We start from the raw sequence: 16028 nt of genomic DNA, 5'->3' as shown, positions 1-16028 counted from the left end.
TTTTTCTAGTGTTCCCTTTTGTGTTATAAACTTATTGCAAACTTCTCCAAATTCTCTACTGCAACTTCCACCTGTCCTACCATAGGCCTACGCCCACTTGCTTTTTCTGACCTTTCAATGTAGGTTTGAGCTCCTCTCTTTACTTGGGAGTCCATAGTTCTTCATTGCATGTACTTATAGCTTCTTCATGGATGCTTTATTGCTTCGTCCTTATTTCTTGCAACACCTATGCCTTGTCAGATACATCCATTAGTTGGTCGACTGTCTTTTCCACTTTTACATAACATTTGTCATAACATTTTCTTCTCGTCATCTTTTTTCCCTTGGCCCACTTAAATACTTACCTTGCTGAACAATACCAATTTGTGTGCCTTATTGCTGTTCCACCAATCTGCCTTAAGCTGTGAGATATTTCATTCATCTCAGAACAACCCTAAAGCTCCTTCCTACTTCATTTGCCAAGCTGAAATTATATTAGATATGTTTGCATGCATGTTTTCTCCTTTAGTATGCAACCAATGTATATTATGATGATACCACACCCACTAACGTGGAAAATATGCAAGTTTGCAATAAGATTCATGATTTGCATGCTATAATTGGTAGATTATAAGTGTAATTGAGGTATCATATGATTTATCATAGATAATTTGATGAGCAAACAAATGAATAACTACATAGAGAAGAGGATTCATATGTGGCCTGGGTAGTGAGGTTGTACTTGTGTTGTTGTCCTCTGAAGTACATCAAGATGCCCCTTTAGATTTTGTAACATCTCAGTTGTTTGTTTACTCTTGAGTTACAACCAGTACTTGCCACTAAATAATCCCTCGTGAAGGAAAAAGGGAAAACAATACTTCAGACTGCCTCTTGTCTCTAACTTCTTCGAAGAAAAATCATTTGTAGTAAAGACGAAAGATCTCTAGTTTGTATTTGCAACTTTTCATCTTTCTTTGTCTTCCCATCTTTCTTGACAAATCAAATTATCATCATTCTTATTCTTAATGCATTTAGTTTGTGTATAATCTATACTTCTCTTCATCACCATGGATAATTATAGACATCTCGTTTCCTTCGTTAAAGTCTAGTGTTCATATGGATCATCGTAACTTGCATGTCAAGCTTAACATTTTCTCATCCTAGTCCGTTTCATACCAGCATTGATGCTGTATATTTCTGCTATTTTCTTAATTTGACTTAATTTCCTTAATCACCTCTAATATGTCATTATTCCAATGAGATGTTCCAATGAGGAGATTAGAAGAGAAGATCTTGGTGAGGAGTCGATGAGAAGTGACCAGGTCATGAAGGGGTGGGGGTTGGAATACAAACTATTTGATTGAGAGGCAAGGGAGGTCTTGTCATTTCTTTGGGTTCTTCTAGCTTTGATTCCAGGGAACAAGGGCCATGTGAGGGCCCAGGACCACAGCAAGAGAGACTTCTCTTTTGAAGGAATGGATTGAGTAGAAGAACTTGTTGTCTTCTTGACAGCAAGTTGCTCCTCCTAAGAAGCTTCAGCTTTCCAAGCCAGCTCCTTCTAGCCATAAATTCTCTTTCTTGTTTGGTAGCAGAAAGGTGCATTGGCTTTCCAATCTGGATCTTTTTAACCAGTAATATTCTTTATCACCTAGTAGCAAAAAGGTGGACCAATCAGAGAGGGCTAGTGCTAAAGCATTGAAGGACCGAGTTAAACCCCAACTATCTCAACCTGCTCGTTTGTTAAAAGGGGTTCATGTTTTAGATGCAGGGAGAGGGGACATTCCAGAAGTGCTTGTCGAAATAGTTGATTCTGTCCCTTTTGCAAAGGTTTAAACTGCTCCTTCGTGACTTGTAAGTGCCTGCTAGCCTTGTTGAAGGCAAGGATGTTCACCCAAGGGGGAGACCAGACAGTCTTTTAGCTTTCATCCCATTGAGAGAGAACTTGCATTGTTTGACCCACTGTTGTTTGTTGATTTGGTCCACATCTCTTCGAGGAGTGGTAGAGAGTTGGCGTGATATCAAGTTGCAAAGGACCTTAATTAGCCTCTCAATGGTTATGAATGGGAGCCGAAGAAGTTGGATGACCATTGCTACATTGTGGAATCTTCTAAGAGATCAACTCTTATTGATAATGCTGCAAAAGAGGTGATTAATACTAGAGACTTTTCCTTCCACATTCTCCCGGTCTATCATGGATGATGGTCAGCCACACTGGCTTGTTTGTAGGGCATGTCTTCATCTTTGGAGAGAGCCTATTACTTGTTGTGAGGTGGAATCTATTAGATCTATTATTGCTGGCTTTGTCCTTCTCGATAGGGTCACTATAACACTCTTGTAGAAATGGTTCATGCCAACTATTAAGTTCTCGCTTTCATTGAAGATTCCACAAGGATTCCATGTTTGAGTTTAAGTTATTCATAGAGATGATTGATATCAAGTCTTCATGGGTCTAATCGAAGTCCCTAGAGATCCCCTTTCCTAAAATCCCCCTCCTTTGGATCTTCAAGCTTAGAACTGGGGTGCTGGTCAGCCTTGGGGTGACAAAGCCTACATGGAGGATAATGCTTTCGATCAAGGCACCCTCCTAGTCAATCGAGTGACTCTTAAGGTGTAGGGCCTAGTGTGAGCCGTCGATGATCTTATTATCAGTAGACGGACTCCAAGTGAGCACCAAAAGAGACGACTAAGGGTCTGTTTGGCTGTCTGGGCCCAAAATCCTATGGGATTCATGGGATTGGGCCAGCACAGCTAAGAAAATCAGCCTGGCTAGGCTTAGTTAGACAAAAACCAACATGACATTTTTTTTCTCCCTCTGGGATTCGGGCCGGCCCACTCCAAAGGCCCTTGGCTTTTTATCTAAACAACTCTAGCCTAGGTTGATTTTCTTAGCTGTGCTGGCCCAATCCCATGAATCCCATGGGATTTTGGGCCCAGACAGCCAAATAGGCCCTAAGCAGGATCCTAAACTTGAGACATCGGGTATCACTTGTAGTTTTCCTGGCTCCCCTCCAGTGGTTGCTCACTCTACTTCGATGTGCGTTCCCTCCGTTTTTGTGGTTGCTTGCTCAACTTTGGGTCAAGGCATGGTGGAGCCATACACTTCTGGATGGATCATCTTGTTCCACCTATTAGTGCCAAGAAATCCTTGAGGCTTGCTGATCATTTCCCAGTTCTCTCCAGGTTCCAATATCCAAGGCAACCAACCTGATCACCCGCGATGTGTTGCCTAGGAGGAGCATGAACCAGACCGCATCTGAAAAAGAAGCCTAGGAGATCTGATAGTGCTTGATGATGATAGAAGCAAGACCCCTTCTAAGATTATTGAGGTTGTAATATCTGACACTTCCTTAATTAATGATCCGAGTTCAAATTTGGGGCATATGTTGGTGATTGAGTCTATTGAAAGTTGGCATGTGGACTTGGTGGGCTTGAACTAATAGGTTGATAGGTGGGCATTCCCCCCTCACTCACCTGTTGTAAAAATTGCCGTGTCTTTCCCATCAGTCGAATTTTCTTCCTCAGATTGGCCCATCCTGTAGTCGATGTCATTGCAGAAACCCAGGGTTAAAGGAGATGGAACCCATTAGAGTCTCCTCTAGAGCCAATTGCGTTTCTCTTTTAGACCCCAGGGCAGGTTAGGATGGAGGCCGTCAAAACAGTGAAAGCTGCAATGGCCAAGTTGGTGCCTAGGAAGAAGAAAAAGACCTCGACACAAGCTTCCATGTGCTAGATGAATAGGCTCTTCATATCTCTGCATGACATCCTACTGAATCAACTTTGTGAAGAGGGGAGAAAAGTGTGGTTTTACTTGTGATGACAAGGAGGTAGTATTGGTGATCAAGATAATTTTGGCCCTTGAAAAGGAGAAGGCATCTACTAAAGCTACTTGATCCAATCTTTTTTCTCATGTTATTTAAGTTGCTGCTCAGGTATCAGTTTTATCTTATCACATTGCTATTCAGTTTCTATATCTAATATTGGCCAAGTGGTTTTTCTCATTCTTTGCAATGAAAGTATTGTTTTGGAAACTGACAAAGGGGCAATTCATAATCTAATTGATTGCCCAGAGTTTGTATATTTCATTTTAAAGCTTATTAATATGGATCTGAAAGGGTGTGATTTTACCTGGAGCAACTTGAGGACCCACCTAGACTGGTTCCTCATTTCCTCTAAATGGGATGATAAGCTTCCCCTTACAACCCAATGGATGATACCAAATATTTGCTTGTACCATGTACCCATCATTCTTGAATTTGGACTACCTTGGAAGAACCCAATGTTGATGATGTTATCAGAAACAAGTGGATTTCTGTGGGGCCTAATGATTGGATGACAGGAGGTTGGGTAAGCAACTTCTAGCATTGGTGATTAACACAAACGATGGTCAGGGCAAAAGAAAGAAAAACAAACCTCCAAAACTAAAAACAAACTGATACTTGAGATTGATCAACCAGATAAGAAGGGTTTGACCTTACTGATCAAGAGCTGGTAACTTGTAAATTCCTGAAAGAGGAGCTGTGTAGACTTTGCTAGAAGGTGGTCAAACTGATTACTTTCACAAGGTTGCTTCTGGACGCAAAAGAAGACACACTATACTTTTCATTGTGGAGAATGACATGGAGCACTTACTGATGATGACATAGGCATTCGATTCCAGGAGTATTATATATGGTTATTCTCTTCTAGAGGAACCAACCAATCCTTATTGATTGGAACGTGCTCTATGGTGATCCCTTTATGGAGTTCTCTGATCTTGCCCTTCTTTTCATCTTGGAGGAAATCAAAGACACCGTTTTCTCCTTAGGAAAACCAAAAGCACAGGGGTTTGATGGCCTTTCAATGCCATTTGCTCATCATGACTAGGATGTTTTTAAGGATGACTTTGCAGCTCTTTTCGAAGAGTTCCATAAAGGTAATCTCAATTTTCAAAGATTGCACTTTGTTGCTCTTATTGTGAAGAACGATGGGATTTTGTCAAGTGGAGCTTTTAGACCAATTTGTCTGTTGAACAATATGTAGAAGATAATTTTGGATGTATGTCATCTTGGCCATCCAAATTTCTATCTTTGCTCATAGATGATGCTCAGATAGCTTTTATGAAAGGGAGGTCCATGCTAGATAGTTTCTTGGCTACTCAGGAAATTATAGCTAATGAGAGGTCGAAGAACAAAGCCATAATATGCAAACTTGATTTTGCAAAAGCCTTTGATGGGCTAGAGAGTTCCTTCCTCTTTGAACTGCTCAAGGTTAGGGGCTTTCCAATTGAATAGATTAGGTGGTTAAAGTCCTGCTGCTACTCCAGCTGGGGTGCTCATGAATGGGTTAGTGATAATTGGATCCCTTGAAAACAAGGAGTTAGACAGGGAGATCCCTTGTCTCCTAGCCTCTTTATTCTTGCTACAAATGTACTGTCCGAGCTCCTACAAAGCTGGGAAAGCTGGACCAATCAAGAGCTTTACCAACCGTGGAATTGTGGGCCACATTCGAAACCTCCAGTTTCGGAGATGATTCCATATTAGTTTGCAATGGCACAGTGTCAGATCTGATAACTCGAAACATGTTATTGATCTCATTTGAAAGTGTCTTAGGGCTGAAGGCGATCATCCACAAAAGTTCCATCATTTATCTCATAGATGATGATGAAGCCAATTAGCCAGGTTAATGAACTGCCAATGATACTTTTCTATTCACATTTCTGGGATTTCCTATCTGTGATAAAAGAAACTTCCCGATAATGCTTGGCTCCCACTGCTAGATAAAGTTGATAACAGGTTGGCTTCGTTGAAGGACAAATTATTATCTTATGGTGGTACACTAACACTTCTGTGTGTAGCAATAACAGCTCTTTGGTATTTTATAGCCATTTACAAGCTCCCAAAATCGGTCACTAACAGGATTTTGATGCAAGAAGAAAGCCTCCTTCTAGAAAGGCAATGAGAAATTGAGGGGATTTAACTGTTTGGTTAATTGGTTTAATGCATGCAAAATAAAGCAAGTTTTTTTTTTTTTTGCGGGGGGGGGGGGGGAGGGGGTTGCCATTTGGAACCCTGAGGATTTTAACTTGGTTCTTCTTGCTAAATGTTTTTGGATATTCTTAACAATGCAAAAAGCAATGTGGAGGAATGGGATAATATTCATTTCTGGGAGGATGACTGGTTGACTAATACACTATTATGCTATTTATTTTCGGCTTTGTATGGATCAATTTGGAGGAGAAATATCTTGGTAGCATCTTAATGGAATCGGAGGGAACAAAAGTGGAAGTGAAGACAAGAAGGCCTTTAAACAAGTTATCAGGACTTAATACTCTGCTATTGGAGATTCAACTGGCAAGGATGGTGGATAAACCAATTTGGAAGCTAAGCAAAGTAGTTGCTTTTCTGTAACCTCTAATTGCATGTTTTTAAACAGAAAATTGTTATACCTCCATTTTAGGAATCTTTGGAAGACAATGGCTCCTGAAAGGACAGAAGTATTTTGATGTGTCTTGCCTTCTGTAACAGAATTCACTCAAAGATGTATTGTTGAGAAAATGATGGAGTATAGATCGAACATGTTTTATGCATGATGCAAGACCGGAAACTGCCAATTACTTATTCATCCATTGTTCTTTTGTTAAGAACATTTGGAGCATTAGTAAGAACAACTTGAACATTAAATACAGTCGATCTTATAGTCATTATGGACCAAGTGGAGAAAGAAAAGAGTGAAGAAATGGGGAAAGGCTTGGTACCAGCTTGTTCTTGCAGTGTGCTGGCAGGTGTGGAAAGAACACCATGGACGTATTTTCCTCCAGAAGCAAGCCTCTTACAAGACAGTTCTGACGGTAGCTATCAGATTATTCGAATCCACAGGGGGGAGTGGGGTGCTCTCATGAGGATGTGGGAAACCATAGTTTTGTACTATTGAGCAGCTGCCTGTAATCCTAACTACACCTTAATGCATGTAATCCTTCATTTTTTTCATTCTTTGATAAATTGCTGGGGTGTTGTTCCGCTCCCTTTTTTCTCAAAAAAAAAAAAAAAAAAAATCTTTAGAGACATAGTGTTACACAGCTACAATTTCTTTGGCAACTTATTCCTAAAAGCATGCCATTCCATCCTGCATCCTATGCTTTAAAGTTCGCGAGTTATAAATTTCTTATATAATTTATAATTTTTCTTCCATATCTGACTACCTTGCACTTGGTCATTGTGTAGTTTTGTTTTGTTTCGTTTCTTCTTTCTCCTAGCATAGACATCTGCTACTTCTAGTCTCAGTTGTTTGGGTAGGGTATTGGGCTTTCTCCTAGTATCACCTCGTAAATGACTGCATGTTGGGCTCTTTTCGCTTAGGAAAAAACATGTTATCTGCTAAGCGATTGATCTGCTCTAATTTTGAATATTTTTTGCTATTGCCAGATAAAGGGCAGCTGCTTTATATTGTTTCAAATAGTTGATGGCTCTCTAAATAATGATCCCCTACTCATCATAAAACCTGTCTTAACAAAAGAGAGTCCTACTCTGTAGTGTTATCAAAAGAATTATACATCAGCATAACTCAAAACTGACTTCAGGTTAGTATATGTCTTGTTGTCTTACTAACTTATTATTGTTTTTTTCTTTTAAATTGCTTTGATGCAGATACTGAAGGCCAGAACTTAATTCTTTCAGCAAAGTACTCTCTTATTAATTATGCCAAAGAGATACCTTCAGATCTTTCACAAATTCATCCCTTATCTGTAGTCAATGTAAGAGTATTTCTTTTTTCTCCGATGTCTGTATTATTAATGGGATCTATATTTTTCAACTGATATATGGTATACCCGACTACCTGTACATATACACAGACACGTACATATGCATACATATGAATGTACATAGGAACACATGTAACCTACATGGATACGTACATAATAACATTGCTTCACTCATCCTTTGATTCTATGGAACCGTTGTTAACATGATTTTGTAATACTTCATTGACTTAAAACAGGGATATATCTGCAATATAATTGAAAATGGCTGCTTTGTTCGTTTTCTGGGACGTTTGACTGGATTCTCTCCAAAAGATAAAGTAAATGTTACCCATGACGTGCTTGTCACTTTCCTTTTTATACTCCCTTGTTTTTCATCTAATCTTTTCTTGCTTGATTCAAAAGGTTACCGATCAACAAATCGATAATTTATTGGATGCATTCTATGTTGGACAATCAGTTCGTAGTCACGTCCTCACTGTGAGTAAAGTTTGATAGTAGGTTTATTTGATTATGCACTATCGATGTTTTGTGTAAACATTCTGAACTTTCTGCATGCAGTTTAATGGTGAAACTGGTCGGCTTAAACTATCCTTGAAGCAGTCTTTATGTTCCTCATCAGATGTTTCATTTATTCAAGGATATTTTCTTCTGGAGGATAAGGTTTGGGTCATAACTATTTCCCCAACATTGCATATATTGAATTGCATGTCGTTGTTTATTGATCTTCGCTGAGTATGATTTTTGCATATTCTTTGACATTCTCCAAGTGGAAATTGTCCTGTAGAATTTTAGATGGCTTTGGTGGTTCAATTTCTGGGTTTTTGTTTGAATAATACATAATTTGTGAATAATTCATGCTTGAAGATGCTTATTTGCTGACTTTTCTCTGATGTTTGCTCATTTATTCTTCATTTTAGTGAAATAGTTATATTCCATATGGTCTTCAATAACATGGAGGCTAATTTGTTGAAAGTTAAATCCATAATATTTCTTAAACTTTGCTAGTTTTTATTAATTTCTTGTTTCAATCCCCGTTGCCTACTCTAACTTTGTATTTGGCCTGAGCTTTATAATATCAAACTAAGCTTGCTTAGCCTAGACCTACATCCACGGATCAAATCCCCTAGAAGGTACGATCACAATACTCCAGGGTGAAATTGCAGCACCCGAGATTAAATCGCAGCACCCGAGATTAAATCTCATGGATGGATTTTCATTGAACAATGATAAGATGATGTGATGCATGTTATTCTTAATATGCATATTTATCTTAAACTTACTGCGTGAAGTTTGCATATAATATGAGGTACAACAATCAAGTCTATCATTACTCTTGGCATGGTTTATGTTTCTCACTTTTTGATTTTCAGACTTTTTCAGTCGGAATTGCTGAAACTGGAGTAGAGACCCCCAAAAAATCATCATCATCAAATCATGTTTAGCTTTATTGAACCAAAAAAGCGAAACAGAAGTTTTTAAATCCGGCAAGTTGGAAGATGGGTAAGTTAAGAAGTACAAGTTGGATTGCTAGATTATGATTCCAATGACATATCAAGATGGTGGTGACTGGTGAGGGATAAGTAGATGTCAGGTTAGGATAAAAAGTGCTATGTTGTCAATGTGAGAAAAGATAAGTTATAGTTACGTTATATTAAACCCATGGAGAGGGAGAATAACAAGCTCCTCTAGGATTTGTTTACCTTGTACATGAGAAAGGTGAGAGAGTATTAGAGTGTTTGAACATATCCTAATTTGTGGAAGAGTGGAGATAAGTGGAAGATAGGGAACTATGGATTTCATAACTGTAAAATGTTAATACAATTGTTGTCTATGAGGAAAAGGGAAGAGATCAAGAGAACAACTCCTATTTCCTTTTGGATGCCTTGATCTGTATTTTACTGTTTTGCATGCAACTGTCTTGCTTGGCCCCAAAGTCAACTTTTCAGATATGAAACCCTCTACCTGCATCATTTTGGCAGCATTACCTCCTACTTCTAGAAGTAAATGTTGCAGTACTGGAGGAAGAAAACATTAGCACTTCAAAATCATGCTAGCTAGTTTAAGGACACTAGTATGGATGTGGGGGAGGATTTCACTGGTGGGAGAGCCTTGAGGTCAAAGATGGACATTTTAATTGACAGGACCATGAAACCAGGGGCCACTTTGAAAATAGCAAGTTCTGTAAGACTTCCATATACATTTTGATCTGTCAGGAAACTATTGAAATTGTCCCAATCATATCAATATCATAATCTTAAAGGAGTGCGGATTGTGTATACAATGGAAACATAGTTTTGTGTGTACATCTGGAAAGATGGTAGACATGAATCACTTAAGGATTATCTTATGCTGTTATACATATTCAAGGTTCTGTTTTTATTTGGATATGTGTAATTGCTTCTACTTTTGCAACTTTGAAACAGAAATAATTAATTGTTTTCACGATGATTTAGTATAATCAGTTGGTGTATGTTAATCTATATATATATATATATATGTATATATATATATATATGTATATATATATATATATATGTATATATATATATTAAAATAGAGGCTTCTGCCTCCGTTTGACACCTGGGTTTGGGAAAGAATGGGACGAAGCCACGTCTATTCGAAAGAAAGGGCTTCGTAAGTGTAAAGCCCCAGCCATCGCTTCAGCTTCGCTATTCAGCCGCTCCAAGCCTTCCACCCTCTTGCTCTTGCCCTTCGCTTCTCTCGTCCATAGCTGCCCTTCCCGACGCTTGCCCTCTCAGCCGCTGCCCCCACCGCCATCCGCTCCGACCCCTACCGGCCCTCGTGCCTTGGTCGCCCCGCCGCCGCTTCCTCACTGACGGCGACGAAGAGGACGTCTTCTCCGACGATGAGGATGTGGTGGAAGAGTTTGGAGGGTTAATTCTAGCCAATGCAATTCGTACCATCTTTTCCATTCTGTTGGTTCCCAATCATCCCTTGCCTGCGACGACGACGTGGTGGTTCTTGGAGTGGAGGACGGTGGTGGGGGATCGTCCCGGCGAGTCAAACTGCTGTTGGCCCTCACGGCGGTGGAAGAACAGCAGGATTATTGCGCGGATGTGGGCATTGGGGAGGCCTATGGTGAGGAATGATGGCGGCCCGTCGAGGACGAAGGGGTCGTTGGGGCGCCAGTGCGGTGGTGGAGGCAGCGCCGACGCGGATGAAATGGGCGCTGCAGTGGTGGGACTGGCATGCGTGAAGCGGTTGCGGCAGCATTGGGGCTTGGGGCGGTGGTGGTGGGGCTCGGGACAGCTTCTTCCTCTGTTCTGTGAAGAAGAGAGGAAGAAGACGGAAGAAAGAAAAAAAAGAAAAAAAAAGAAAAAAAAAGAGAGAAAAGGATAAATAAAATAAAATATCTGTTTAAAAAATTTAAAAAGATTTTAGAGCAGAAAAAATACGACCATAAATACGATCACATGGATGCAGCCACTCCAAGCCTCCTATCCGATCGAGACTTCTGAGGATGAAAAAAATAAAAAAAATATAGAAAAAATAATGAAAACATAGAAAAGATGGCAAAAATTTAAGAATAAGACTTTTTCCATATAGATGATTTTTTTCCCGAGCTCGCATCCCATGCATTGCATGGGGTTCTAAGCTAGTTTAATTTGTAAAAGTTGATGCAAATTTTCATACTGAGATATTGCTACTTTGCTAGCTTTCTGTTGGTAAGAATTCTCTACTGCTTACAGCAGACTACTGAGAAATGGTTGCCCTTGATTTTAATTGTTGGTGGTGGTCTGAATGCTGGATTGTGATTGAGTGGTCACTAATTCTTCTTCTTCTTCTTCTTCTTTTTTGGTCCCAGCTTTTGTTTTATATTGCCTTCCTTATCATTAGGGCTTGTCTTCGTTGTATCTTGTATGCACAATCTTGATACTTCTATATTGGTGAGATATTATATTGACCAGTAACAAGGAAGTGTTTCTATTTTCTTTGTTTTTTTTTTTTTTTTTAATTCAACTGATCTTTGCTCCTTTCATTTAAAACTCTCTTTAATTTTCACTTGAATGTTTTGTTATGCAAGCTAATGCTGCTTTTTTTTTTCCTAAAAAAAAGTAGATTTTTTGCAATGGTGTTGTTTTACAGTGACCAGTCACTTTAAATTTCATTTTGCAAACTGTTGTTTTACATTTCTCGTTTGTCCATGATCATTCATAAACTTTTGATCTAATAATCCTTGGCTATTTATCTACGAGTATCTTCTGTTTTTCTCTTGACCATGTCATTTTGTTCATTCCTTTTTATTTCTTTCGTATGATCAGTTTAAAAAATTAAATTTAACCTTTGTGTTTTGCTTTTAAACATTTTGCTTTGTGGTACAGATAGCAGCATTGCAGATGTCAGATGCCAATAATTCTGATTCAAGTTGGACGAGAAGCTTCAGCATTGGCAGTTTGGTTGAGGGAGAGATTCAGGAAATAAAAGAATTTGGTGTTGTTGTTAGCTTCAGAGATCATGGTGATGTTGTTGGGTTTGTTACACATCATCAATGTAAGTCATTTACTTATATATGTTTATTTATATTTTACATATTTTGATTGAAGCCATTCACATAGTGAACACTTGGTTATTTTAATGTGCTACAGCTGGTGGAGTTAATGTGGAAGTGGGATCTGTTGTTAAAGCTTTGGTTCTGGATATAGCTAAGTCAGATGGCCTTGTTGATTTATCCCTTAAATCGGAGCTGGTGACAAGTGCTTGTGTAGATGGAGCTAAGAAGGTTGGGTCTTGGTTAAATTTACTTTATTTTAATGCATTTTCTGTTGGAAAAGATTGAATATGTGATGATGTATACAAATGTATATGAAAATGCTTTCAGCTCTAGATGATCTGGATTCATGTTGGGTATGAACATTCCATGGTCGTTTGTCTGTCTATCAATGTGTCAAGGCAATCAACTGTAAATAGTTTTTTTCTTAAGCTTTTATACTTTTCTTTTTCCCAGAAGCGATGTCGAAGTACATCTACGGACTTGCAGCTGCACCAAACAGTAAATGGTGTGGTGGAGATTGTGAAAGAAAATTATTTGGTAATAAGATCACTAGAGCTTCTGTAGGTTAACTTAGTAGATTTTGACTGGAATAGCTTTGCTTTGATAATGTGCCACTTATCTTAAATCCTATTCCCCCATTTGAAGGTTCTTTCGATTCCGGAGTATAATTACGCTATAGGATATGCATCAATAACTGACTATAACATGCAAAAGCTTCCTCGCAAGCACTTCTTGAATGGACAAAGGTGAGCATGGTACCTACTGTCGCTAGTTTGTAGTAGTTCTGATTTTTAGCATTTCTATGGTCAAATTTGATATATTCACAAAGACAATCACTCCCTAGTTGCATCAACTTAAATTACATGATAACGATGGTATTTTTCGCTGGATAATCCTTTTTTGATGCCCGTAATTACTGTTGGTGCCAGCTTTTCTTAGCCCAATTTAGGTTTCACATGATTTTTTTTTCCTGAATTGACGGTTTGCCATGAAGGAAAAACCATGTGAGTATATGGTCCTGAAAATTTTCATGCACCAGCTGTGAAAATTGACTTTTGAATTTGTTGAGATGAACACCTTTTGTTGCATGGTTATCTGCTGAGTATGAAGTCTAGGAGGGCGACCTTTGATATTTCAATTCCTCATATAAATCAAAGATACAAAGACCCAAGGTGCTACAAGCCTACAACAATTATTCCTTCTGCTTTATTATCTGGTTTTTCAGTTATAAAACATATTGGATCAGTTTTGTCCCCTATTTTTTTTGATCTAGATGCTCTAACAATTGGTGTTGATGGGGACAAATTTGAGAATTTACTAGGGATAAGAAGTGTTGTTTTGTGAAAGTAGACATAATTTTGCTATTGATTGTTTGCACCCTCTTTGAATTCCAGTAGTTGGTTTACCTTAACCATTTGTAAATGACGATAGTTGAAAGTGATGAGTGTTGACTATCTTGTTTGCTAGGTCAGTTTTTGTATTTTCATCCTCTTTCTCCGGTCAAATTCATCAGTATGACTAAACAGTAGTGATTAAGCATGGAGTTTGGGGTCTATAAGCAGATGCCTATTCCTCTTTTCCCTTGGGACAAAATTTCGGTTTCCTATTTTTGGCACTATGGTTTAGGCCATATCTATCTCTATCTCAAGACTCTTTTGGTATCCTGGATTGTGTTTTCCCCATTTGTGAAAACATAAGGTTGCAGCCTTGCAGGTTTGCACTTATATGTGCTTCTTCAGTTGTTTTTCTTTTTTTCTTTTCTTAGTTATAGTTTTCAATAGTTTTAATTAGAAAACTTTTTGATTTTATTTATTAAAATTAAGCTCTTTATCGGTGTCTTTTCACTTTCATTTCAGTAGGTGGAGCTTGGCTTCTTGCCTTCTAATTGTGGCTTTGCCATCTTTTTTATTCCTTAAAATTATATCTTTTATTTGAATTGGGCTTACCTTATGCACCTTATTTTGTTATCTGTGGATTCTCTTGCTTGGATCACAGGCAAAGGATTCAGCTGACTTTTTCAAAATATCGTGAGTTATTTGTGATCTGCAATAAATAATGCTACTGAGTTGTTTGATGAATTATTCATTTATTTATAAATCGGTTGCAACTAACTTGAAAAGTGGGTGAAAATGTGAAGAAAACAGGCTGGTTCTGAGAATTTGGGAAAGCTAAAGGTCACCATGAATGCCACCCCACGTCCTAATTTTATCAAGAAGACTCAGTGCTCGGTCTTGCTCTTATCTTTTTGTGGAAAACTCTTTTCTTGAATATTTTAACTTCCTTTTTATGTTTTTGAAACAAAAATGATTTTTCTCTTTTCCTTTTATATGCTATCAGCAGAGAGAATTGGCTAGTAGCTTTCTTTTTTGGTTGAGCCATGAAATTATAAATCCTTATATAAATCCCAATTCAAACTTTTTTTCATTTGATTTGAATTAATATACTTCGTTCCATGATTGGATGGTAATAGAACATAATAAATCGAAGTTACTTTAACTTGAAGGTGATGGTAAATGAAATTGAGGAAGTGATTTTACTATGAAAACATGTTGGAAGGGATGAACTTATATACTTATATACTTATTTATTTATAAATACTTATATTTGAATATTTATTATTTATCGATTTAATTCTGAATTTCTCCAGAATTTTATCTTGTATGCCAGATTTTTCCAAATCCTGAAAATTTCAAGATCACCAAATAAGTCCCAAACACCAAACTTGTGGCTGTGGCTTGGAACTGTACATTTTGTCATTGATTTGGTCCTAGTAATCTTCTTGTCTATGTCTCATTTGAGATTCATTTTGTTGTACTATGCTACACTATTCGTAGCATTCTTTTGGAAGTTTATGAACAAAGTCAAGACAAGCTAAGTCATAGTGGTGTGTCACAAAACCCAATTAAGATCATTTTTTTTCATGCTGTGATGACCGTGCTTACCATGATTACCATGGTGGTGGTTCATTTATGGTGGATGTGCATGTTCTATTTTCCTGGTGCAATGTGAGAGAGGTGGGACTGTGATGTTGAAATGATATGAATAACGTAGGGGGGCTGTTGAATTGGCTTGATTGGAAGAGGGGAGTGGGCATGAGGCAAGTTGGAAATGGTTAACAGGCAAAATGCGTGAGGTCTGAGGAGGAGGAGGATGAGGATGTGGAAAAAGATTTGCAGATGGTCTGGGATTTGAAAGCAATACTCCTTTAAGAGGAGAAAAGTCAACCTCATACAAATGCATATATATTATTTCCACAGTAACAATCACATTTGATGCTAGGTCAAGCTAGAAGCTGTTTATCATAGATGTGATATTCCAACTGCAGTGCTGCTGATTGGTTAATGCATGATATTGGATATTGATCGGTCTTTTTGGAATCTTCCATCTTTTGGTTACTTTTCATTGCGCCGTCACTTCATTTGGCATTAAAATATTGAAGCTAATATTTGTGTCTAAGACTCTATGTCTATGGCCTGTTTATGTTGTGCATATATGTGCTTTTTTGCATGCCTTCTGCAGGTTCCTATAGCCTAGTTTTCGTTAAGGATAATTATCTAATATTCATGTCCTTTACAAATGATCATTGTAAAAATTTAACTTGGCATTGCATTTCTTGCTTTTAATATGGTTGGAACTATAGTGTCCTTGTGACTGTTGGGGTACTTCCAAGCTCATGTTCTTCTGGAAGACTGTTGCTGCTTCTTAAATCTGCGGGTGACGTTTCTGAGACTTCTAGATCTAAAAGGGCCAGAAAAATGTCTAGCTACACAGTGGGCTCGCTTGTTGTGGGGGAGGTAT

General features: G+C 38.2%; 1 protein-coding gene across 3 annotated transcripts in view; it reads left to right on the top strand.

Annotated features, from left to right (window-relative positions):
- Positions 1–16028, top strand: part of LOC105054684 (rRNA biogenesis protein RRP5) — a 46737-nt gene that overhangs the window by 15827 nt on the left and 14882 nt on the right. For all 3 annotated transcript variants that reach the window (XM_010936257.4, XM_010936260.4, XM_019854325.3), the window contains exons 18-26: positions 7602–7708; positions 7954–8034; positions 8120–8194; positions 8276–8377; positions 12061–12229; positions 12325–12458; positions 12684–12767; positions 12876–12976; positions 15871–16024. In XM_010936257.4, the coding sequence (XP_010934559.1) occupies positions 7602–7708; positions 7954–8034; positions 8120–8194; positions 8276–8377; positions 12061–12229; positions 12325–12458; positions 12684–12767; positions 12876–12976; positions 15871–16024 (1007 nt within the window). The remainder of the gene's footprint in view (positions 1–7601; positions 7709–7953; positions 8035–8119; positions 8195–8275; positions 8378–12060; positions 12230–12324; positions 12459–12683; positions 12768–12875; positions 12977–15870; positions 16025–16028) is intronic.

This window comes from Elaeis guineensis, chromosome 2, assembly GCF_000442705.2.
Source record: "Elaeis guineensis isolate ETL-2024a chromosome 2, EG11, whole genome shotgun sequence".
NCBI classification, from domain to species: Eukaryota; Viridiplantae; Streptophyta; class Magnoliopsida; order Arecales; family Arecaceae; genus Elaeis; species Elaeis guineensis.
Note: the sequence above shows the minus strand (reverse complement) of the source record. Positions and strands in the feature narration are given on the sequence as shown.